Here is a 25,881-nt window from a genome sequence, read left to right on the forward strand (position 1 = left end):
AAAGCTACAACCGTTAAAACACTCCTCATTTTAAACCGTGACTCACTCGATACTCAGACCTTCAGGCTTCTCTAGATTTGATAAAAATGAGGGGAATGGAAAAGTTTTAAACGCAACTTCTAAGGCGAGTTCAAACCTTTAAAGGTTAAGCTGTTTAAAGCTGAGGTTTGCTGAGGGTCCGTCTGAAAGGATGTCAACAATAATTAAAAACAACATCCTGTAATGTGAGCCACAGGTCTAAGGTCAAACTATTTACCAGCGGCTGCACAAAATAATCAAAAATAAATAGGAAATATTCTGGTAACTGCTTATTTTTTTTAAAACAAACAAAACTGAACATTAAACAAGCACAACACAAAGAACTGGTGCTTTTTCTTGCCTTATTTTTTTGTTTTCACTTAAATAAATAATAAAAAATTCCGATGCTCTCCTCACAACTGCTTATTTCTCTAACTTTTAAACACTTTTTAATAATCAACGTTTGTGCCCCGATGATGAACGTCTCACTTGGGATCGGGCGGTCCGTCTGACAGCGGCTTCATCGACAGCTTGCAGAGCGAGCGAAAGACCAGGAAAGCGTCTTTCTGCAGGATGTGGGAGAACTTGGCGCCCGGCGGCTGTCCCGGAGTGGCTCCCGATTCCTGAGAAAAGGAGCGCGACGTTACAAAAAAAAAAAAACATCTTCATTCACGGGATTCCTGTCTTTTATCCCACCTGACATCACCGGAGCAGGAATAAAAGCCTCCAGAAGAATAAAAGTTACTTGAGCGTGACTTTAGGGAACATAAAGTTTCTATTTTGTCCCGAGTGAATCCCATCATTTAATAAATCTCACAATCTGACACACATTCAGTTAAAATATATAACCCGTTAAATAACTGCTGAGCTAAGAAACAAAAACAAAAAAAACTTTTATTCACTTGCTTTTCTAACACACAAAACTCAGCTTTTCTGGAGCTAAAAATTCCCATCAAGCCACCGATTACACAGCATGGGGCTAAAAATGCTGGTGAATGGGAGGTAAAAATACACATTTTTAATCAAAGAACGTGTTTCAGCAGCAGTTTAAACACTTTATTTAAAAAAAAAAGGTTTTCTTTTGTTTATTTGTGAAAGAAAAAACAATTTCGATGCAGCAAATGCTCAGAGGTAAAACCAGGGAGCGTCATTTGGACAGCGCTGTTATTTATTATTAATAATGAGGCGTATTAACACATCAGTGAAGCGCGTGGCTGTTTGGTGACGCTCAGACAAAGCGGTCCGGGTTTGTTTGATTGGTTTGACCTCGTCGGCGTTCTGGAAAAGTATCCCACAGGACCTCACCTGAGTGTCCGTGGAGGAGACGGACAGTCTGTCGTCGGGCAGCGAGGGCGTGAAGCTGGCCGAGATGGGCGTGCCGGGGATGCCGTTGGCGTGGACGTGCTCGCTGTCGCTCCCCACGGTGCCCTCGTCCTCCAGCGAGCTCTGGGTCTCCTCCGCCGCCGCCTCGGCAGGCAGCGGCTCAGCCGGCTCGCCCGTGGTCTCCTTGGTGTCGGAGCAGAGGTTTGCAGGGTCCAGGCAGTGGCCTGCGGGGGCGACAGGAACCCAGACTTATTAGGAAACGCCCAGATCTTAGTCTGGAGTTAGCTCAGGCAGGATTACCAGCATCTGGAGGAACGTTTTAGGCAATAAAACAAATATTAGAGAGGATTTTCTCCTCAATCCTACTGAAGACCACAGGACAAACAATATTTACTTAGAGGCAAATTTTCTTTTACCAATAATCCAACAAGTATTTCAGCTTTAAGGGTTTATTCACAGCATTAGCTGTTAACTGCATCAAGTGAGAATTTTTTTTTGACCCTCAGATGCCGAGCTGTGACAACCAGATCTACTTTATAATCCTTTGAAAAGCTGCATTTCTTCTCATTCTAAATTCTGTCCGTTTTATTGATTTCTACCCATTTTTATGTTGTCACAACAAACGTTTGTGGTTTTCTTATTTTTAGGTGTTAATAAAACAGCAGCTAGCCATCCATCCTGGTTCTGGTTCTGGTTCTGATGGAGGTTTATTCTTGTTAAAATAAGATGGCGGCCAGCGAAGAGGTGAAGACTTGACACATTCTGCGTTTCATATGAAAGTATTTTATTATAACAGGAAATGAATCGACTAATTGGATTTGAATCTGGATCTAAACTGGATTTATTATTTGGATTTGTTGTTTTGTTTCTTTTACGCAATGCCCTGAGATGACTTTTGTTATTATTTATATGGTGCCATATAAATAAACAAATTCATTTTTATGCAAAGGGTTTTGGTTATTTTTCTTCCTGAGCCACTGTGCAGAAAGGTTAAACAAGTTGGAATAAAAAAAACAATAAGATATGATAAAAGTCAACTGTTAAAAATGTGAAATAAGGATATTTAGTTGAAAAAACCCGTTGAAGAAAGAGTTATGTTTGTGTTTGACTTCATTATTGCAAAAATTCAAGCAGCAGAAGATAATTAAAATGCAGAATAACATTTTATCTTAATTTTTAAAGGTAGAACCAGTGGGACATAAACAGCCTTAAAAGTAAGGAAGGTCAAGGTTTCACCTTAGATTCATTATAAACAGGAAGTCAGACTGATACAGCCTCAGGAGGACAGAAATTGGTGAATTAAAGCATTAAAACCTGATTGAATCGGCCTCTTTTTTATTATTATCACTGATGTTTTGAGGTTGCCTAAATACAAATGAACCTTTTGTTTCTTTTTCACGTCGTTTTTATCCTTCGGTGACTTATCGAAGCAGCCAAATCCGGCCCACGGGGCGCCATTTGGTGATCACCGCCGTGGATCTTCCCAAACTTTTTATTTTTATTTTACCCCCAAATCACTGAGCAAGTAAGAAAAAAAGAAGGGAAAGCAGCAGTTTTTTTTTTTTTCCAAGCGGACGAGCTGATGTAGCTTTTTTTTACTGCCAGAGGGGGAAAAACTAAAAACTTTTCTAAACTTTTGAAGAAAAGAAAAAGTGTTGATTCTTCTTTTTGGCAGGGTGTGAGGGAAATACAAATTAGAATCAAGTTTGCTTGTTATCAGAGGTGCAACTTGTTTAAAAAGACAAATATTTTAAGCTTGAAGAAAGCAAATAGGAGGAGTAATTCGATGTATAGCAGATGCTTTAAACTGCAGAGATGAATCTATTCGATCAGTAAATTTGCTGTGAATTTAAAAACATTTGCAGACGTTTTGGTGGAAAAATCTCAGCTCTTCTGTTCTGCACAAACTGGAGAAAATAATATCAGGTTTTGGGAAAAGCCATTTATAAAAACAAACATTTTAAACTTACCTCCCGCCACAGTGTTGACCACCTCCTGCAGAATACTCTGAACTATTTCCTGGGCTTTCTCTTCGTAGTTTGGGGTCTCCTCCTCCTCCTCCTCCTCTCCACCTGCTCTTTCACGCTGTTTGGATGCTGCATCTGAGGGAAAACACATCCAGCTTCAGCTAAACGGTGACAGATTCTGATTTCCTTGTTAGAAATCTTTGGAACAACTAATGCTGATTCTTCTTGTTAGTTTTTCTTGCATAAAATAGTCTGTTGTAAGGTATTTACTGTAACTATAAATGTCTAAATAATCCAAGACTGAACAGTAAAACATCTACATATTCAATTCTTTGACAAAAACATCCTAAACAATCCTGTAATTATGAGTGAAAGGAGCCTAATAGCCTCAGTTTGAAGGATATTTGAAGCGAATCAACACAAAAGCTTTAATTTAATTTTATTGTCTTACTCTGTGCTGCCGCTGCGGTGGCTTGGTCCGCCTCCGTCTGCTCATTCTCAGCCACGCAGAACTCAGAGCCGTTCTCAGGATCCGGGCTCTCGTAGACGGGGCCCCGCTCCCCCGGCTCCCCGGACACAGACCTGCTGCTGGACTCCGGGGCCGGTGTCGAAGGCGTGGGCGGGAAGGCGATGCTCGGGGTCGGCGGGCTGACGGGCCCGTTGGCCTCCTGGCTTGGAGGCTTGGCGGGCGGGTGGACGGGGGTCTGGAGCTGGGGGGACTCGGGCTCGGCGTGCTGGGTGACCGGGGAATGCTGCCGGTGCCGGTCTCGCTCCAGCTGCTTCACTTCCTGCAGCTGAGGCAGGGGAGGGGAGAACGCACACAAACACGAGAAAAAAAGGAAGGGTCGAAAACATCAGGAAACAGAACCGCAAATCAAAGAGTGAAACATCATTATTTACGGGTTTAATCAGACACAAATATAGCTTGTATGTTTTAAAAAATGCATCTAAGGTGTCAGCTGTATGGAAACGCACATGAATCTCCACTAACATGCTACTATAACACCAACATGTGAAATCATTTCATGCTTTCTGGTGCCGGGTGCATTTCATGAAGCACTTCTGGTGGAAAATGGCTCACACGGGCACGTCCTGACGGATGTGTCATGGCTGACATGCGTCTGACAGAGAGGGAGCGATGGAGTGTTGCCGTGCTGCAGCTTGAAGGGTCGTGAGCCAAAAAACGAGCCAAGGAGACGTTCGCACACAGCTATGACCGCCTAAAGATCACTACGCCGGCGAACGCTGCGATATTTCTCCTATCAGACCGGCTGTTTGAACGCGGTCACATTTTAACTTTCGACAGAGAAACGTTTGGAGCTTTTATCTCCAGAGACAATAAAAACAATTATCTGCACCGTTGGACACAGAAAACACAAACACAGTTTCCAAAAAACCAAAAACTAAGCAGTGCAAAAAATCTCTCAGCCTGACTTTCGCAGCCAAAGTGCATTTGAAGAGAATAAAAAAAAAAAAGGTTAAGAAAAAGAAACCACACAGACGGACGCGAGCGTCTCCAGGAGCTGAAAGGGACATGGAGGCACGAATGGAAACGTAAAAGTGACACATTTACAGAACCAGTGATGGACCCATCGAAGGCAGCATGGAGTCAGGGAATAAAAATCAGCCACAGGTGGGAAAACGTAGCCAAATATGAATGTTTAAATTCAGTAGTTAGTCCCGTAAATGTGTCGCGAACGACTCTCAGCTACAACCTGAGTAAAACTGACTGAGTATAGCCATTTTTGTGTTGTGTTGATAGGCTGTAGCGGCCATTTTGAATCAGATCGACTCTAAAAGTTAATCAGTTATAGACGTACAGCCGACGATTAATATATGAAAGTTTCAATAAAGTGCGTTCAGTGGTTCATGAGATATTTTGCTAACAGACAGAACCTCTGAAATTTGTTTGTGTCCAAAATACGATTTGAGATCAGTCTCAGCTACTGCCACACAAACGTTCAGCTCAGTGTCTGTAAAACTGACAGGGTTAGAGACATTTCTCTGTTGGCTATGATTGATTAGCTGTGGCAGCCATCTTTAATCAGGCTGACTCCAAAGGTTTATCGGTTGTAGATGTACATTCAGTGATTATTTTCTGTAAGCTTTATTAAAATCTGCTTGGTGTTTCAAGAGATATTTTGCTTACAGACAGAAGCCTTTCCCTTTCGGGCGATTATATCGGTTTTTCCAGCGAGTCCCGCGTCTCAGCTCATCTTACAACGTTAATTCGACAGTTTATGTCTTGTCTTGAAAAGCGCGCTCCGATTAGGAGCCGTTCGGTTCTAATTGAATGAGCCTGCTGCCTTTGTCGCACGTAAAATGTAACCAAAATAAATTCAATGAAGGGGCCTTTTAAACAAACGTTTGGCATCAAATACGAGCAGACGAAACGTACCGGAGGGGAAAGTCGAGGCAGCACAAACAAACTAAGCTCATTATTTAAATGCCACCTCAGTCGGATAGTGAAGGGTGTGTGTGTGTGTGTGTGTGTGAGATCAGACCATGCTGAGCTGCAGCCAGTAGGACACACAAACACAGAACGTGGATCTCCCCGAGCAGCAGGGCGGCATAATAATAAGACTCAAAGTCTGCTTTTCTTTATTTCCTGCTCGCAACTCCCGTTTATCTCTCCGTCTCAGAGCCGCTGCCCTACAAGAACCGTGAGAGGCCGTAAGAGACACTAAATATTTAAAAAAAGATTCACCGCCGCCAGGTGCATTTAGAAACCTAGGATGCTGTGGGGAAAGAAAGCGAGATGAGAAGAGAAGCCACGGCAAGCAAGATGGTGGAGGACGGCATTCGCGTTGCAGCGCAGCAGGAAAGGAAGCGAAACGGATGAGCGCACGACTGGATGAGGGGCGGGAAAAAAAAAAACTTAAAGTGGCGCAAATACACACACACAGGAAAGAGTTAAAGAGTTCTGATCAGGCAATATCACGGCAAGTCCTGCACGCTTTACCTGGCGGTCACGCTTTCTGGAGGCCAGAGACCAAGATAGCTTGTGATTTGTAAGCTATGTGTCCAAAAAAAAGGAAGGGAGGGAGGGAGGGAGGCAGGTGAGGAGGAGGAGGAGGGGGGGAAAGTGTCATTCAAAAAGAAAAAGATGACATTAGAGCAAGCTGTCTTTGAAGGCAACACCTTAAATGTCCCTCTGATTCGAGCAGCTCTGGTTGAATTTAAGCGAACAAGATTTAATGCAAAACTGCTGCGTTGCTCAAATCGAATTTTTGAAATAATACAGCTCAGATTAAAGCAGCTTTCCGAGTCTTTTTTCCCCATCTCGCTTCCGCGCGTTCATACGCAACAGAATTGCGTGCGTTTCGGCATTCTTCCGGGCGGCTGCACGTACCGCTTGGTTCTCCATGCGAGCGAAGATAACGTTGAGCATCTGCGTGAGCGTGGCCTTCGCCGTCGTCTGGTTGATGAGGTTCTTGCTGGCCAGGTAGATGTTGTAGCAGGTGCGCACGGCCTGCAGCACCGTACCTTCGTGGATTTCTATGTGCTGCGACGTCACGGCCGTCAGCAGAGCCTGGAGGGAGGAGGGGTGAGGAAAACGCCACTCGTTAGACTTTAAAGCAGCGCTCCCCGACGGACCGGTTCATTATCAGACAGGATTTTCACGGACCGGCCTTTGAAGGTGTGGCGGATAAATTCAACAAAATAAAATGATATGAGCAGCATGAAAACGGGGGTATTTTTTAAAAAACATAATAAAGGTAAATCCAACGTGTCCTCGCAGCTTTGTTAGCTGCGTTATCAACATGAATAACAGCCTCTCCTCCCCCTGATGTTCTCTGTGTTTAAACACGCCCTTCAAAATAAGAGACCACTAAGAATACAACTCACCATAACTCTGAATCAGTGGAACTCTGAGCCTGTTTCTCAGTAACCAGACGGTCCCATCTAGGGCTTCCAGAGACGTTTGTTTTTTACTCGTTTTGCTGCTTGTGGGTTTGTTTTTAGCGGTAACGCATCATGTGACCTCGATAAGCGTTCTGACCAATCAAGAGGGAGTCATAGACGGATGGAGTGGAGAGAATCCGGTCAGTTTTCAAAATAAACGTCGTTCAGACTCCGAAAATAAAAAAAACGGGAATACTATAAGTTAATTATTCTTTCTGTGCGGCCCGATACTAAATGACCCATGGACTGGTACCGGTCCGCGGCCCGGGGCTTGGAGACCTCTGCTTTAAAGCCTGATGTGCATATTTTTAAGTTATAAATTTAAATAAAAGAAATCTTTGCTGTCCTGATAAAACTTCTACAACTCTAGCAGAGAGATTATGCAAATGAGGCAAAACTTTACTTCCAGGATCATCCACTCGACAAATAAAAGCATCAAACTTTAACTCCGTAATGTCTACAAAACGCTGCTGGAGCGGCAGCTAGGCCAAGTTAATAAGTTCAAACAAGGCTCTAAGCTAAAAGTATAAGTGGCTGTTGTAATGTTACCTTAATAATCTGTAGCTGCACACCCTCATCAGTCTGAGGTCCTTGAAAACAAGCACAGATGGTCTCGATGATCCTGTCGATGAGCTTCTTGCCCGGAGCCGTGCTGTCCGGGGCGCTGCCCGTCAGGTGGCCATATGCTATCAGCTTCTACACATGGAGGAGTAAACACAAGCACAACTTGTAAAGCCAGAGAACACCCCCGCCCTCCTGCTAACCTTTATTCCAAGGACAAGTTCTCCAGGGATTTCAGTTCACAGCTCAGATAGTTTTCCATAATTCAGCCCTCAGTGGGACTTTTCGAGGATGTGCTTCCCTGAGCTTCCAGACTAAAACACTCGGAAACATTTGGCGGTCTTGCTGGCTAAGCTGTCCAGCCACTGACCTGTAAACAGTCGAGCGAGGTGATGACGATGCGGGGACATTTGGACTGACAGGCCAGCTCAAAAGGCAAGAAGTACTTGTCGGCTTCGATGAAGTTCGTCTTCGATTTGATTGGCGGTAAAGTGCTGGAGCCGGATTTGCCATCTCCACTGGGTGGGCTAAGGAAGAAGAATGCAAAAACAGAAATAAAAAAAGAGACAAAAAACAATGGATCGCTCAGTCCTGGTTAACAGCTTGGGAAAAGACGGGTTCAAACATCGGTCTGACACGCTCACGCTTCTCCTGACACCCAGACACGACTAGAAGAAGAAAACCAAAGTGTTCGGGATGTTTCACCACACGGGACATCCTCTTCCAAAGCTGGAGCAGGATATTAAACATGCTACACCTTAAAGAACATATTCCTTTGAATTCTGCTCCTCTGGGGAGATCCGGAGCAGTAGAATCAATATTACACTGGATCTAATGTACCAGGATGCTTCAAAATGTCACCTGATCTCACAGAGAGAGAATCCTTATTTTCTCCTGACCAACCACTAGGAGAACAACTGATGCAGCTATTTTTTTTACCAAAAAAACGTGGCCCATCGCTTTCAGCAGCCATGTCTGCACAGCTTCCAGCAGGCGCTGCCGCCACGCCCACGGCTCGAGCCGGAATAAGAGAAAAACAGAGGCGAGGGAGGGAGGCGGACGAGATAGTGAAGGAGGACGTCGCTTTGTTTTACGTCTTGGCAACGAAGAAGGATGACTTCAGCTCTTTTAGGGGGGACGACCTCACAGCGGGGCACGAGAGGACAGAGGCTCATAAGAAAGGGGGGGGGGGATATTCCAGAGGAAGCCGTGTGAAATTAAAAAAAGGAAACAAGCATTAAAAATTAAAAAGGGAGAAATGGAGACAGGTAAAGAGATAGAAGCAATGAGCTTGGAAAGACGATCCAAAAACAACAACAGAGTGAAAGAAATTAGCTACTAAATCCCACAAAATAAAAGAAAACTTGATATTTTACGAAATGTTTTGCACAAAACAAAACGAGGCTGTGATTCAGCAGTAAGTAGCAACTCTATCAGCTTGTGTGCAGGATCCATCCCCATCTCTGGTTCTCTCCGTTATCACATTTCACCTGCCTGAGCTGGCTTTTAGAACAAACATTATCCTGAACGGGACATTTTCTGCCTCATGATATGAGCTTTTTATGGTCCATGCAGCTCTTTACAGATCCAGGCGTCCAATGGCCGACATTGGACAGAATTTCCGAATTGGACAAATAAATCAATCGGCTGATAAGTTGATCTAGTTGTATTTTCCCGGTGCTCCAATTGAACCAGCAGTATGTCAAGTATGTAGTAAAGATAGGCAATTTTTTTAGGTGAATGTTTTAATTATGGCAGCTGAAAGCTAATCCTTCATCTGGAAACAAACACTCCTATATTTTTCAGACTTATCGAACGTTGCATTAAATAGACATGAGTTGTTGCAAAATAAATACCATCAAAGTGGTAAAAAGAACTCAAAAAGTTAAACTGAACAGTACTTCTTCTATGAATCTGAGCCAAACAAAAAGTGTAATGCATCAAAGTTTAATTTTAAACAGAGATTTATTCATTAAATACATCCCAATCCTCTTATTGAGAGATTTCAAGGATGTTGTTTTCTATTCAAGACCTCATGAAGGCACAATACACAACTTCTATTTAAATAGAACTACAGGCCATCAGAGATAATTTGTATTCAGAAATTAGAGGGGGAAAAAAGAGGCGGGGGTGGGGAGCCGAGAACCTGAAATGGAACCAAGCTTTTTGATCTGCAAGTTGCAAAATCGCCGGCAAAAATCTGGATGGACCAACGGGGAGCGAGCAGAGGAATGAAAGAGGAAGCAGAAAGAGCATGAAGAGGAGGAGAAGATGGGGGGGTTCACATTCCAAAGCTCGTGTTACTTGGCAAACCCTTTCACTAACAGGGCACACCATCCAAACCAAAAAAAAAGAAAAATTCAACAGCAGGCAGGGCTTCATGAAGAAACCCATTAATGACAACGCAAGGGGGCTTTCTGGAAAAAAGCCAGGCAAAGACACACACACACAGGAGGCTGTGCATAAGAGCGAGCGAACACACACACACACACACACACAATGCTCTAATCTCCTTTACTGGTCCGAACACAGGAGAAAGACACAGCGAGGCCTGAAACCGAGCCAGGAATTTCACATCCAACCCAATGAGACAAAACCCATTAAAACAACCATGTTGTTATAAAATCTATCAGATTCTTACCTTAACTTTTCTGATTCCTCCTTAATTTCCTCTGAAAGAGAAAGAAAAGAGACAACTTGGTCAACTCGTCAAGTGCAACAAATTATGTCATTTAGGAAAAAGACAGAGATACCGTAATTAATTTTACTCGAGGCTTTCTCCATCTTTTCTAAAATGATTCCTTTATTTGTTTTTTCTAAAAATATCCTTGTAAACACAATAACATTTCAGGAAATCAAATCAAAACCCGATTCCCCGCTGACCCCTGAACGCGCCACAACTAAGCACTAATTTTGTCGAAGCAACATCTTCGGTGGGATTTTTATTGAGTGAAAAATAATCAAAATTAGCTTTTTATAGAGTGTTTAAATAAAACGTGGGGGGGGGGGGCAGAAGAGGTGTAAGGTCTGTCAGCAGCTCATTTTACAGCTTAATGGTTTTCCTTTAAAGTACCAGCTGCCACTTCAACAGGTGACACATTTAAGTTCAGCTTTCTGTGTGAGAGCTTTAATTTCCAAGCAAGTTGACAAAAAAATTATATCTACATAGGTTTTTATAATTAGCAAGCTGTAATTGGCTAAGAATAAAGCTTAAAAACCTTGATTTAGATATTTTAATGCCTGATAAAAAGTGCACAAGAACGTCAAAAATCCCTCATTCATCAACAATTAGCATAGATGCTAAGCTAACATTAGCTTCGTGTTTATCACTGGGAATTTATACACAAACAAGGTCATTGCTAAAAGTAGTAATGTTTTGATAACTTCAGCCATTATTTACAGACAAATTCTTCAGGGTTCAGCAAAGAAAAGATAGAAATGATGTGAAAACATCTTTTCTGCGACACGTTTCTATTGCTGGAAGCTACGGCAACTCTACTGGGACAAAAGTGTTCTCGTGTTCTCACTAAAACCAGGAAGATAGAGCACATAACACCAGTTTTAAAGTCCCTACACTGGCTCCCTGTAGCTCAAAGAATAGACTTTAAAATACTGTTGTTAGTTTATAAATCACTGAACGGTTTAGCACCACAATACATTAAAGATCTGTTATCGCTGTACCAACCGTCTAGACCCCTCAGATCTTCTGCTTCTGGACTGCTCTGCATCCCCAGAACCAGAACCAAACGAGGAGAAGCAGCATTCAGTTTCTATGCACCACAAATTTGGAACAAACTTCCAGAAAACTGTAAAACAGCTGAAACACTGGGTGCCTTTAAATCTCAACTTAAAACCCACCTGTTTAGAGTTGCTTATGGCTAAATTAGGGTTAGAGTGCGGGTTTTTGATGTTTGTCTCTTTCTTACTGTTTATTCATTGTCACATGCTGTTTTTATTTTGTTTTTTAATTATGTAAAGCACCTTGAAATGCCTTGCTGCTGAAATGTGCTATACAAATAAAATTTGATTTGAAAAGGCAGCGTGTAGAAAGTCAAAGTAGCAGCACAGATTAGAAGAATAAAGTGTTATGGGTCTATAACTTGTCTTATAAAGTAGATATCTGCATTTTGGCTGGAATTAATTTATAAAAAACCCCTTTGTTGAATAACCTGGAAGATTATTATTTACACTATTTGTAGATTTTCGGTGTCAGATAAAGAAAGTTCTGTAACCTGCAGCTGTTTTGGAGAAAATCTAATTGTTTTACTGTCGTATTTTTATTATAAACACATTTAAATCTTCAATTCAACTAAAATGAGGGTAAAAAAGTTTACAATGTATTATAATACTTAGAGGGGAAATCAGAAATCTCAATTGGCAGGAAGGATCGGTGCATCTCGAACTAAAAGCTGTATTTATTTCAATTTCTTCCCTTTTTGTAAAGCTGACTGTTTTGTTTATGTTGCAACAGCCTTGTTAATGTGTTACCTTGGCTGCTGCACAGTGCCAAAAACGTAATCATTATTCACTCTGCGACGAGTCCGTGAGCCAGGCCAACATGTGTTTATTTCACAGACCCCAAGACATGAAAGCAACTGTATGAAATTACTGAAAATTGACAGAGAGGAGCAGGGAAAAAGAGAGAGAGAGAGAGAAAAGGACGCACACACAGAGGGGAAGGATGAGCGTGAAAGGAAGGGACAAAAATAGAGCGAAGAAAAGAAAGAGGCCTATTGGTACGAGACATTAAAGGAGGCCTTGAATGATGAAGTGTTTAAAAGCACAGTTACAATTGGCAGCATCCTCACAGACCTGCACCTGCCCACGGTTGTTGGGGGGGGGAACCATAGTCATGCTCAATTATTTCACTGCTGCGAGGCTGAGAGTCGTTTTCAAAAGAAATCCATTTGGAGAGAATATTTAGCACCTAATGCTCAGTGGAAATGGATTAAGGCAGGTTTTCAAAAACAAAAAACGACTCGGCAGGGAAAGAAAGAGGAGAGGCAGACGCGGAGGGTTGTTTTGGATCCGAAAATGTCCGAATGTGACACGAGACCTGAGTAAGTGTCAGGTTGTCAACAGAGACAGACTGATTGGCTCTACTTATCTATAATTCAGCTGTAACGCAACAATACACAGCAAGTCAGAAAAGGATGATTAAATCTGTAGAATTATGTAAACACAAACACTGATGTCCTGACCTATTAGAATAAATAGCACATAAATAATGAATAAATGGCTTACAAATTGTTTAATTATTTATACTTTTTTTTTGGCTTTATCTCATATTTACCATTTAATGTACCATTGCTTTATCTTTTTGTGTACTTTTAATATTGTATAATTAAAGATAAGCAGTAATATTAGATGAGTCTGGTTTAGTACCCATATATGTTGACTATAGATTTTTAATTTCACTGTAATTTATTACAGGAAGATGGAAATAAGTGGTATCAAATCATAATATATCAATGGATTCAAAACTTAAACTATGTTTTTCTACAGGTTGTTCCAACCACACAGATTCTGTTTTGTTTTGATATATTTTAATTGATTTCGAAACCTTAGATTGATAAATTTAAGACGATCTGACCTGAAAATGTACCGCTGGCGAAACAGCGAGAGAATCTAAATGAATGTCTTCCTCTGAAGCTGTAATCGAGTCGATGTTTATGGGGCTTAATGGAAACAAACTGGAAGCGAGAGACCAGAGATTCAGATGCAGATGTGCTGAAAAACAGGCGCTGCTGTTTAACCTTCTTTTGCAACTATAATATTCTCGTTTTACCAGTTTTAAAGCAAATGATCTTTTAAGGAAACTAGTTATTCACGGATCTTGAAGACTGTAACAAGGGGTTTGTTTGCGTTAGGTTGACCAACACTCAGTACAATAATAAGCCTAAGGAGCAGTGCAAATTTAACGCCAACATCTGCAGCAGAAATGGCTTCAGGAGACGTTCACAACTGCAACACTCCCAGGAATAATCAATTCAAACATTTTAAAATGGGGTCCAACTATTTAGAAGTCCAAGGCACTTTTTCCAAAGACTTGGAGAAAAACCAGAACGGTCACAATCGGCTTTGAGGAAATTTTTTGTTATGTTCAAGAACAGCCTGAGAACCACTAAAAGGTAAAAGTCTGGAACACCAGAGTCATAAAAGCTTTACATCAGGGGGTCAAACTCCAGGCGTCAAGGGCCGCTGTCCTGGGAGCTTTAGGTTTTTCTGCTCCAACACACCTGATTCAAACGGTTTAATCACCTCCTCACCAAATCATCAGGTTCTCCAGGAGCATGGCAACAAGTCATCCACTTAAAGCAGGTATTTTAAAGCAAGAATGTATCTAAAACATGCAGGAGAGCGGCCCCCGAGGTCAATTTTATAACAACATCAACAGGAACTGAGCTTCTGTTCCAAAATCAGCTGACAAAATGGCTAAAAGAAACGTTTCCCAAGATTCAATATTTGGCTGCAGAGGCAAACTGTAAATCTAGAAGAGTAAAAGGTATTTAGTAGCCATAGCAGTGTATAGACTTTAAAGCACAATGGTGGTAGCATCATACTCATAGGTTGTTTTAGAACAGGTTGATTGAAGCAGTGAAACCATAAAACTCTTCAGGGTGACATAAAGCGTTAAGAATTGACTTTTTATTCTTTTGGATGTCTCTAGACACGACCAACTCAAAAGGTCTGAAAAACCCAAACCTGCTGCGTGAAAGAACCGCTTCAGAAACAAATGACCCACACTGTTATGCTGGTTTACAGACAGTAAACTATGTAAAAATACACGATAGTTTTACTTTGGCAGACACCGTCACACACACTACTACTCTAAATCCTTTTAGAGTAAGTTTTCTCATAATATATTTATTTATTTTTATAAAAGAAAGAAAGATCTCAAAATAACCCCAGCTGTTTCTATTTGTCAGCTAACGCAATCGGACTGAAATCACGTTAAAGTTACTCAAATTTGTCACCAGGTCCAACTTGGTTGGCCTTTTTTGGTACAGAAAATCAAAAACCTTTGACCCTGAATACTTCTTTAGAGGTGTGGTCCATTTAAGGAGAAGGAAAACCATAAGACGTCTTCCACACCGCTGACAGTGCTGCCAATTTAGTGAGTGAACGTAACCTGAACTTAAAAAAACAAACACTTAAATTTTTAATATATGACCAGAGCCTAGTTTCAACACAGGCACAGCAAATAAGGGATTTGTTTATATGTGCTTAGGAAAACTTACACAATCTACTATAATAGTGACTCAAACAGATTTTAATTTGCTGCTCGGATAACTTGTTATTGTGGTGGACTACAGCTGTATCCTGCAGCCTGAAAGAAGGGTCCTTTAAACATCTGGGAAACGAAGGAACGCTGCTTTAGGCCTGGCTGTGATTTGTCAAACGAAACGACTAATTTCACTGAGAAGTGTGCCATCTTGATTCTAACAGCAGGTGACAGCAAGATGAGAAACGAGCGTTGAGATCAGAACGGCGAATATTCCGAGAGGGACATTTCAAAAGTCTGTTCAAGCGTTTTTCTTGTTATCAGGAAATATACGGGTTGATTACATGTAGTAAAATCTATTTTCTCTGATGTACCGGCCAGTTCTGATCTGCTGATATCGAGTAAAGCAGCAATCTCAGCTCAGGACCGACCAAAGTTAACCCAGATACTTTGTTGCGGCTGTCTCAAGATGCCAAAATCTGTCCACATATCTGCTTGGCAGTGAATACAATTTCACTTCAAAGTCTGTATAGAGTTGAGAGGGCAAAAGAAATCAGTTTCTGATTGCCAGCAAGTGTACAAAATGAACATGTGCACACTTTAGTCGGGTACTTCCTTGCTGCTAAAGCGCAGTTTGGCACCTACAATGTGGGGAAATAAAATACTTCCTAAATTTCAGAAAACCTTTACCTCTGCAGCCCCAGCTTCAGCCCACATGCTACAAACTATTACAGCAAAATATTAGGAAAACACAGTCCACTTACAGCTGCATATACTACAGACTGTACATCTGTGTCCAGAGAGGAGGACACTAATGTCTGTATATCATAACCTTAGTGGCGGACTTGAGGCAAACATAATAGCCTGAGTCCCTGAGAAACAAAACAAAGCCTGATATACGAGCCCGACGCAACAAGACCGACTGTGAAAAATACATGAGATGATCAGCGCCCTCTGAAGTAAGCTAACACGAAACATCAAAGTGCCAGCATGACTAAAATTCGGTACAAAAAAAATGGAAAAAGCACGAGAACGCCGACTGTATGCGTGTGGTTACTGTACTATAAAAAGACTGAGGAAAAAACGATACAAAAACACCTTTTGAAATTAGTTGAGAACTATTCTGAGATACAGACAAAACCCTCGCAGCTTCAGGTTACAGTGTCTGACTGAGATGCAGGGATAAACACCAAGATTACACCTAAACGCTGAAGCTGACGGAGAGCTGCGACAAGTTACAGCCATGCTTTATTTAATACGCGTTTCAAAAGGCGCTTATCGGTGATCCCCTTCAATTGCGCTGAGCAAAAGCTGATCAAGGCCCAGATATCAATTCACAATTGTGCAGCTGGTCTCTTGCAAATGAAGCAATAATAGATAAGGTGATGAATCAGCAAGGGTTGAACTGAGACACCCTGAGCCAAAGGTCAGAAGCTTCGTGTCGAGTATCTGAATATTCTTTCTTAACCAACCCTAAAGTGGGAATCTATAGTAAATTTACACTTCATATTCTTATTTACGCACACTGTTCACGCTCTTAAATTGAAAGTTTGCGTTTCTCTGTTCATGTAAACAGATCCGATAAGAGATGTGAATGAATATTCACGATTCCCTGTATAAGCAGACATCAAACCGAGGCTAAGAGTGCACCGTTTCTGCTCCTGGTTGGATGTATATGATCCATTTTTGTTTTTAAATACCACACCCATTATCATATAAAAGCAAGATGGCAGCCTGCTTTCATCAGACATCCCACTGAAGACCAAGTTGCTTCTTGAGGTAAAACAACCTGCTGTTTAGCCTCCTACTGCTGACAGACTCACTTAAATCACCATCTTTATGGGCACTACCCCACTTGATTGATGTGACAAAGCAGTCCTTAGCAGAAATTTGCTGGAAGTGCCCACCAAACGTACGACTCTCTAGGACTACTGATGCAGGAATCGCAGCTCCCATCCCCTCTTCAGGCGTGTTTAGACTTGTAGAATGCGTGACATCAAATCAATCAAATGTATGTCTATCAGTCATTTCACATACCTGAATACAGAAATGACACAAAATGTGATTTATGTTACTGCAGGGATCTAAATCTTAAACACAACAACGTGTCTGGGATTCTAAGGTTGAACGAGGCGTGGAGAAAAGGGTTTTAAACAGGCTATGGTTTTTTGCACACAAGTGTTGGTCTTTCAAAATGCTTCTCATTTCTCATGTTAGTTGAGAAACTAGCACCAGTAACACAAACGAGCATGTCATTTGTCGTTATTCTTGTCGTTATGGCTGTCATGGTTGTGGTTGCAGGTTAGATTAGTAGTTTCAAAAAGGTTGAATTTCCACAAGACAAAGAAACTGTGGCATTTCAAGATTTTTTTCCTTCTGGCATCCAAAAATATCGTTTTGTAGCTCCTAAAACGCTGTTTCCGTGTGGACGCAAGGCTGAACTCCATTCCTGCGTGGACGGGGCCTAAAATAATCGATTGCTTCAACACATAAAAACTTACATGACTCAGATCTGAGGCAAAAACCATCTTGACCGAGACAGTCCCTTTTTTTAAAATTCTTTTTCTTGTAATAAACACCACAGATGTACAATCGTCCAGAACAAAAGGAGGTATTCTCCCAAACAAAACATACCGCTTCTCAAACGCCTCATTTATAATTCAAACTTTTCCTCTTTTATTTAACAACCCCACCATGACACACTCTGATTAATGCCTGCTCAGAGACTAGTTTTGGCAGGGGGTAATAGTCCGTGTACTCAACGTATCATATATTGTTCAATGACCATGCTGCGATCATTGAGCACTCCACCATCCAAATGAAAAATTCTCCTGCGCTCACAGTGTTTATGTTTAAGACTGTGCTTAAATAGTGTTTTTTGATTCACTAATACATGCACGCTTTCTAGTAAAATCCCCCAAATAACGTTAATAACCAGTAAATTACTACAGCATGGGCTTTTTGAAGTACTGTAATCTCCTTACTGTTCTCCGCAGCTCATCTGAACAGTATTGTGATATTAAAAAGACTGCAACAGTGTGTACAGCAGGTAGAGCCAAGCAATGACAGGCTGCGCTCACCTAGGAACACTTTCTTGCTGACTTAAGCTACTGGATGAGCACTAATTCAATAACCAGATGTGCTGCCAACAGGATATCACAGTCGCGGCACCTGTATTTACCTCAAGTGCACAAATTTAAAGAACGCCTCATGAGAGTTTTACTATTTCATCACTTTCGGACGACACCAGCTGCACATGGATACTAAACTGGAAGGAGGGAGCCAGATAAACAGACAGCTCCCTGGAGACGATTTCCAGCACATCACAGGGCCAGCAGCAAGAAAACAGCTCAATGGGAGGGGACGATGAGTTCAGACAGAGCGAGGACAAAAAAGGGACAGAGAGGCAGAAAGCAGAGATGAGAACCAGGCTGGCTTTCAAAGAAAATCTGTTCCATATACCTGTTATTTTACGGCTCTTTGATTTTGGTCCCTTTGCAATAAATGAACATGCGTTCTCATATTGCAAGGCTACTGGCAAGGGACTGAGTGCCTGGTATGTAGACATTTTTTCATCTCCTGTGTCATAGACGGGAGAAAGGAAATGAAGAGACAAAGGCAGAGAAGAGGAAAATGAAATGGTTTCAACGCATACTAATTATTTCCTGCCCTTTAGTTGGGTCAAAAATCCACATTATAATCATGCAAATGCCATCCCTCTTACAATCTCTGCACATGCAAACACAGGAGAGGTTAGAGATGGTTCTCTGACTCGGTTTCCATCACCTGGAAGAGAAGCTGGAGATTGATAAAGGCCATCCCGCCTCCTGCAGCATCATTTCTATTTCAAAAAGTTTAGAAGTCCATTTGCATTGGCCATAGATCCCATGGTTAGAGTTAACGACATCGTGCACAGCGATCTGCTGAAATATGCCTTAGATTCAAACCTTGGTGGTCGTAACGGTCCAAGGCGTGTCTTCAGAGTGGACCCACTATCCTAAAAGCAGGATTCCCCCTTTTCTTCCCTAAGATTTATTAATTGAACAGCAGCATTTTGAGCTCAGTTTATAATAACATAATGCGCACAAACATACGAATAAAGACGCCAACAAGGAACTACAGCTGGGTAATCTGACCAATTGTAGTGCCTTGCTTTATCCTCCGTCAAACAAACAAATATATACACAGCAGCTGTGATCACAGCGGAGCGCCTGATTAAAATCAGACCTGAGACATTTCCATTGTCCGGGATGAAAGGAAAGGTTGCACAACAGTAATTAAATTTGCTGGGGAAGAAGGAAATGGTGTCAGAGGTTGTCCAGGCTGACTAATCGCATGTGCACTTAGGTTTGTGCGTGCGCGTATATGCGTTTTTGTGTGCCCCCCCTCACTCAACCTTACATAAGCCCTCATCTAATCACTAGTCTCACTCTTGAGGCTGAATCAGGGCTCTCGTTTTCAAGCCAAAAAGTCCCAAAGCTCTTTGCCTCCGCAAGGCCTTGATTACTCAGCTGCTGGCTTTGTTACTGGGATGAATTCACTTTAAAATTTCTACTCCGGACAAATAATTTGACACTTTGCTGCTCCAACGTTATGAATCGCGCTTTCTGCTCACTGAAATGGAGCCATTATATTTTGCCGCACCAGCTGGAGATAAATAGTGAGTAAATGAAAGATAAATATAATATGTGCAGTGTTAACTGAAGCCTCCCCGACTCATTCAGCTGGAGTGACCTTTTTCTAATCATACCTGACCTCTTCTAACAGCCTTTCGAGGCAAGCTGCAACAGAGCAGAGCTTCATGCAGACACCAGCAGCCTTTTAGACTGCTATAATTACAAACAAAATTAATTGCATCTGAAATGATGAGTTTTGATGTTAGCTCTTTTTTGGTTTTGTTTTAAAAAAAGAAACATAAAAGACGGCAAACCAGGCTAACTAGCTTCCAGAGTTGACCCTTCCTTTGTCAGTCATTTAAAGCTCAACATCAGTAATAACTGATAAAAGCTTCATTTTAACAACTCGGATGGTTATTACTATTATAAAAAGGCAAAACTTGGGTCTTCAGTCAGTGTGAAAGACATCATGAGCTGCAGCTGCTGAGCGAGCTTCAACGTGAACATAAGGAGCGGTTCATAAGACCGAGAAAGGGTCAAAATATAGACGTGAACATTTGTTTTACAGCTGTCACATTCCAAGACAAATATAAAAAGATACACAACCAAGAGAGGAGAAGCGTTAACGACTGTTTATACGGTCGAAGTGTACTTCCTTGTTAGACAGATTGCAGACTGGTCTGATCTGCAGGGGCTCAGGTCCACTAATTCACCTTGTACCTTGGACGTTAGCAGGAATTCAGCAGAGCCACTGGTGGAAACAATTTTTGATAAAAGCTCATAGACATTTTAGTGTCGTTTGTCAAAAAGCAATTTTAGTTTCTACTAATAAGCTACTCCTTTTTCTTGTTATACTAAGAGCGGCTTTCACAAATTTGTTATGTATTATGCTTCCAGCAAACACGGGAATCTAGCTGCGGTGATAAGTCAAATAACTTATTGTCAAAACACAAAGCAACAGTAGGGACTTTTGTCTGCTTTGTGCTTTAAATGCATTCAACCCAATCAGAACAGTCAATGTTTGTTGTGCAGCTGAGGTGCCATTGTTACACGACCTACCGCTCCCAGACCGTAGACTGTTTGCGGACACCTTCTGGTGTGAATTAGAAAGCAAATAAACCTTCATTCTTTCTGATGACAAGGCGTCAACAGCTCATTTGTTTGCCATAAGAAGTCAGAACATATAGAAGGTTGTAACCCTTTTTGCACAGCTTGTGTTGTGAGCTGGTGGAACACAGGAGGCAAAAACCTCTGAACCAGAAACGGAGTAGTCACAGGGCTGAAAGATTCTGTTCGTGTAACAAAGCCACTTTCATTCAATACTTCAAGCTGAACTGGAGACTGCTTTCTGAAAGGACCGAGGAGACAGGAAGTGGAAGTCAGCCCGCCGCCCAGCGAGGTAGTGACAGTACCGTAAGGGTCAACATATGAAAGGGAAATCAGGCCTCGTGGCTCGAGAGCGAAAAGCTCGAAAAAAAGCACGTGTGTCGCAGGGAGTGCTGTTTGATGGACGTATGGGTGTAGTGTTGTGTGACAACACTGTGCCGCCCACAGATTCGCCTGCCTTTTAATTAGTTCAGGGAGGGTGGATGCCAAATATCTAAAAAAAAAAAGGCATTAATTGGCCTACCAATCAATCAGTCTCCCTCTACTCCTTTTCAGTTTGTATAAATTACCAAAGTAGAACGGCAGCATTTTTTGCTACAACATAGATTAACCATTTATTTTAAAAAAAACATTTTGCAAATAATCTGTGACTTTGTAAAGATTTTTCTCAAGAGTTTCTGGTTTCAATAAGAAGTTTCAAGACAACCAAAAGCAAAGCATGCTGATCATTTGTCAATTATATTCATTTTTGGCAAAATAGTCTGAATTGCAAACTATGTTTCGGGACAGGACTACCTATTGATTGACGCGCCCCAATCCAGAGGGTGTGAGCAGATTCCACGGTTCTCAATCAGATCCATGTTTTGTCTCGAGGATTTATTTTCTAAAGACCAAAAAGGCAACAACAAGAACAATAATGATGCACATAATAATGCTGCAAAACAAAAAAAGGGCTTTAAATCATCAGATTAAACTTGGTCACAAAATTAATTTTCAGTTTCAGCTCAACTGAATTCTTTATGAGCACATCGCCTCCTTCCTCACAGGCCTTCCTCACAACAAACTCTCCTTCAGCCTACTTTGGGAAGCATTATTTGCTCAGCACCAACCAAATGCCCTGACGTGAATACAAATGGCTGATCGATAAAAGATATTACGACTAAAGCCCCCGAAACACACGGAACAGAAACTGAACGCAAGAAAGAGGAGGAGGTTGCTCTTCATTCATCTGATCTGCTCGAGACATAATTAATTTATCGCCTTTCTCACGACTGAAAGAGGCATCAGTGGAGAAAAACCATGTTTAATGCATGGAGGTATCCGAGTAAGAAAATAAAAATGTGAGGGTGTGTTTTCGGTGCAAGACTGGCGTGCCGTGTTAAAGACTTCCCAGCTCATTTCTACATACAAGCTTTACAGTCAAAAGCAGATTAAGTGTCTGCACTTAGTCTACAGAGAAAAGTAAAGTCGGCAAAGAGAACTGGCCTCTCATTCCTCCCCTTCCTTTAAATCAGGGGTGTCAAACCCGGTGACGCAAGGGGGCCAAAATTAAAAATTTGGTCCGAGCCAAGGGCCGATCACGATCAATATTTATTAAAAATTACATAAATTAACCTTGGTTTTAGATGTATTATGTCAAATCATTCATATAGAAATATCAATTACCTTCTCCCAGTTACAGATTATACAGAATTTAATGCAAACAGACTTTAATGAACACAGACAAATAGATCAAACTTCAAAAAGCTCATCATTAGCAGCCATTTCTTACGCCTCACTCAGCTTTTAAATAAATTTTTTAACATTAAAACAGATTTTTTTTAAAAAGCCATCAACAAAAACCTGTTCATACAGAAATTAAAACTATATATTGTTGGTTTCTAAGTCACTGTCAAGAGAAAACGCCACTAATTAGGCTCAGTTTTTTTAAGCAAAAAAAGAATAAGAGACTCGATCTGTCCCAGACTGGAGGGCCAGACCTGATGAAATCTAAACGTTATCTTGGGGGCCGGATGAAATGTTACAGAGGGCCTGATTTGGCCCGTGGGCCTTGAGTTTGACATGTGTGCTTTAAAGCAACCTCTTGGTTGTCAAAGCAGTCATCCTAAAACATCATCAGGAGAATTTTAAATCTTTACTAGAGTAAAATCCCACAAAAACCAAACAAGACCAAGACAAAAACCTCATTTGACTACTTGTGCTTGTTTGTTTTTAATCTGCTAAAGGGGAAATGGGTATCTATAAGAAATGATCCGACTGTAGAGTTCAAATAAATAAAAGTAAATCATGCAGGTTTCTTTAGTCTGAATCACGAGAACTAAATTGCTCAAACGTCACATATATTTACATTTTCCGTTCAGATTCAATAAGCAGAATAGGTCAAAAGGAAAACTCATTTAGTGCCGTGAACTTTACAGCAGCCCGAGAAACAAAAGTGTCAAAAATATCTCTGAAAACCGCCGTCCCTTCCCTTATTTACTCCCTCCTCGCCAACAATGCCTGCCGGTTTTTACTAGGTCCTCTTCAGCACTGAAATAAGAGCTCGCAGCAATTTTGTCAGGGTTATGACGGGTGCTTGGGTTGTCAGTTGCACAAATCACTTAACGTTTTGGGTTTTTTTTTAGCCAGTGAAAGCACAAAGATTCAGGGCTCGCCCTCCCGACGCGTTTGTTGCGCTGGTCTCCCTGCCAACCCGGAGGAGAAGGATGCAGCAGCGGCCTTGGGTTCTGTGCTCAATAACAGCTTGCAAGCTCCTGCTAATTTTATCTTTGTTTACAGCTTTAATTCAAGTATTCTGTACCGCTGGTGTACAATAATAACTATAAATGCAGTAACACAGACTCAAACTTTTAAGCAATATGAAAAAGGGGTTTGTTTGGTCGAAAATGAACTGAAAGAACCAGGATTTATCTGTAATTGTTATAAAGAAGGAAACATATTTAAACGATCAGATCACATTCTGCAAGCATACAAGAAAACTGCTGAAAATCTGAACCTCCACATCAGAGATGACTCAACAAAAAGTTACAGATAAGCTGCCTAACAGCCATTCAGTCAGCCTTGTACTACTTATGTGCTTGGATTACTTATAAAACTGCCTGCTATAAAGAAACTAGAAACAAAAATACACACATTTAGACATTTAAACAAACTGAAGCTAAAAACAAAACCAATTTGGCTGGCTCATCTCCCAACCATCAAACTCTCTGATGATTTAACAAATAATGTTAATTATTTCATGCATATGTGGCCGCTTTACATTGATTAATGAGAGCTGAAAAAACAAAGAAAGAAAGAAAGTTTTGGGTGGGAAAGCTGTCTCAAAACCGGCTTTTAAGACTTGAGATATTAGCTTTGAATAGGAAAAGCTTGTTGAAGAACGTTGGCTGGGAATAACACAGACACAGGTGAACAGAAAGCGATTTGCTGTGATTTCAGTAGATGTTTTGGCAAGACAATAGACGGACGCCTCCAAGCAGGGCAACAGCCACTGGACCATGTGATTCTGATTTAATGAACATCAACCCTGCTGCAGACTCTACCTGAACGTGCTTATCAATTTCCATCAATAGAAACGAAGCTCCTCCGCTCAGGGGAAGCCGTTGCTTTCGACCCAATGTGACCAAGCTACAAAAACGACAATTCTTCTGTTAAAACTCCTCTGTATGTGTTCATACAACACCCTACAGCAGGACTTGCATATAAATAGGCTCCAAAAAACTAAAAGGTAACGCAGCTTTTTAGAAAAAAGGCATGAATCTGGACCATCTAGCAGGCTTTAAGAGTTTATTTCTCCAAGAAAATGTAGAGCAAACTGGATTTGAAATACACTGAGATGCTGTGTTTCAAAAGCAGGCAGTGGAGAAGACTCTAATGGGATGTCAATGCTGTTCAGTGTCTGCTCAGTGAGCAAGTAGGTAGTGTGACTCACTGGATGTTGACTGCTAAGAAAAGCTCGCCAATTGGTTACTTATTTTAGGCGCCATTCTTTTTTACTACTCTGCGAGTTACAGTTTTCAACATCTAGTTTACTACAAAACGCAACAGCTTGTAGCCGACGAGCCACTTCTGAGCTGAAGAAAAGTAGGATTATAAAAAGAAGGAAGACCCGCCTGTGTTTTTATGCGAATGATTGTGACATTCCACCACAATGTGAGCCTAACTCTGTAGTCCTCTCCTGATTGTTAAGGTGGAGCAAACTGACACAGAAATAGCCCAGAGAAAAAAAACAAAAAAAAACAAACTCATTTTTGTACATCCAACTGTGATACGGAAAAGCTTTTCTTTCTGACGTTTCTCAGATATATAAGCATCCAGCAATAGAACAAGATAAAATCACAGGTGAAAAACAGAGAAGATATGTTGTTCCAGCTTTTCCCTGTTTCTATTCTCTCTGTCTGTCAAAAAAAAGAAGAAAGAAACTCAACCAACCCATTCAAAGATAATAGGACCCTGCTACTGCTGCTGTTCAGGGCGTGCAAGAAACCAGGATGATGTACCTCAAGTGAAACGGCAGGGTGACATTTTGATAATCCAGGAGAAAGGTCAGCCTGAGCCATCTAGCAAAGATAGCATAAACAGATCGCCCCATGCTTTGTAGATGGGAAACGTTCCACGAAAACTAGCTTCTACGCAGACACAAACGACTAACTGGGAGATTTTCAATAGCAGCGAAAAACTGAGACTGACAAAAGCGCTGCCTCTGACTCCAAGGAGATGGGGGAGATTATGTAAGTCACTTAGTATACTGGGTCACCCAGTTGTTGGTTTTTTTCCATGTGCAATATTACTTTACCACCGCTACACCCGTTGCAGAGATTCTCATTTAGCAGATTCTGCAAATCAAATACACGTTCGACCATCACTGAAGTTCTGTAATTACAGTTTTACCAGAGTGTTGTTTGACATGAAAAGACTGCTACACGTCTTGCAATGAGACACTGAGAAATTAAAATGTGCTGCACCGTAAATAGTCAACAACAGAACTGTTTTATGTCAGATATTCAGAAGGCTTAATTATCTCGTTGACGTCGAGGGGTTAATTTAAAAGCAACGCACACAAAAAAAATTTCTTTACCCTTACAAAAAAAATGAACCATTTTGTCTTCAAGTATAAAGGAAACACAGGCAAACCTCTGGCATATTTTGTAGCTGCAGG

General features: G+C 41.3%; 1 protein-coding gene across 2 annotated transcripts in view; it reads right to left on the minus strand.

Annotated features, from left to right (window-relative positions):
* The window catches only part of arfgef1 (ADP-ribosylation factor guanine nucleotide-exchange factor 1 (brefeldin A-inhibited)), a 40,984-nt gene that overhangs the window by 13,360 nt on the left and 1,743 nt on the right, over nucleotides 1-25,881 (minus strand). Inside the window, exons 2-10 of one of the 2 annotated variants that reach the window (XM_017406621.2) lie at nucleotides 10,417-10,447; nucleotides 8,146-8,302; nucleotides 7,764-7,910; nucleotides 6,661-6,840; nucleotides 6,271-6,324; nucleotides 3,760-4,102; nucleotides 3,312-3,443; nucleotides 1,324-1,565; nucleotides 508-641 (exon numbers count right to left, since the gene is read on the minus strand). In XM_017406621.2, coding sequence (XP_017262110.1) covers nucleotides 508-641; nucleotides 1,324-1,565; nucleotides 3,312-3,443; nucleotides 3,760-4,102; nucleotides 6,271-6,324; nucleotides 6,661-6,840; nucleotides 7,764-7,910; nucleotides 8,146-8,302; nucleotides 10,417-10,447 — 1,420 coding nt within the window. The remainder of the gene's footprint in view (nucleotides 1-507; nucleotides 642-1,323; nucleotides 1,566-3,311; nucleotides 3,444-3,759; nucleotides 4,103-6,270; nucleotides 6,325-6,660; nucleotides 6,841-7,763; nucleotides 7,911-8,145; nucleotides 8,303-10,416; nucleotides 10,448-25,881) is intronic. The other variant, XM_017406622.3, reaches the window with a different exon arrangement.

This window comes from Kryptolebias marmoratus, linkage group LG21 (genome assembly GCF_001649575.2).
Source record: "Kryptolebias marmoratus isolate JLee-2015 linkage group LG21, ASM164957v2, whole genome shotgun sequence".
Classification (NCBI taxonomy): Eukaryota; Metazoa; Chordata; class Actinopteri; order Cyprinodontiformes; family Rivulidae; genus Kryptolebias; species Kryptolebias marmoratus.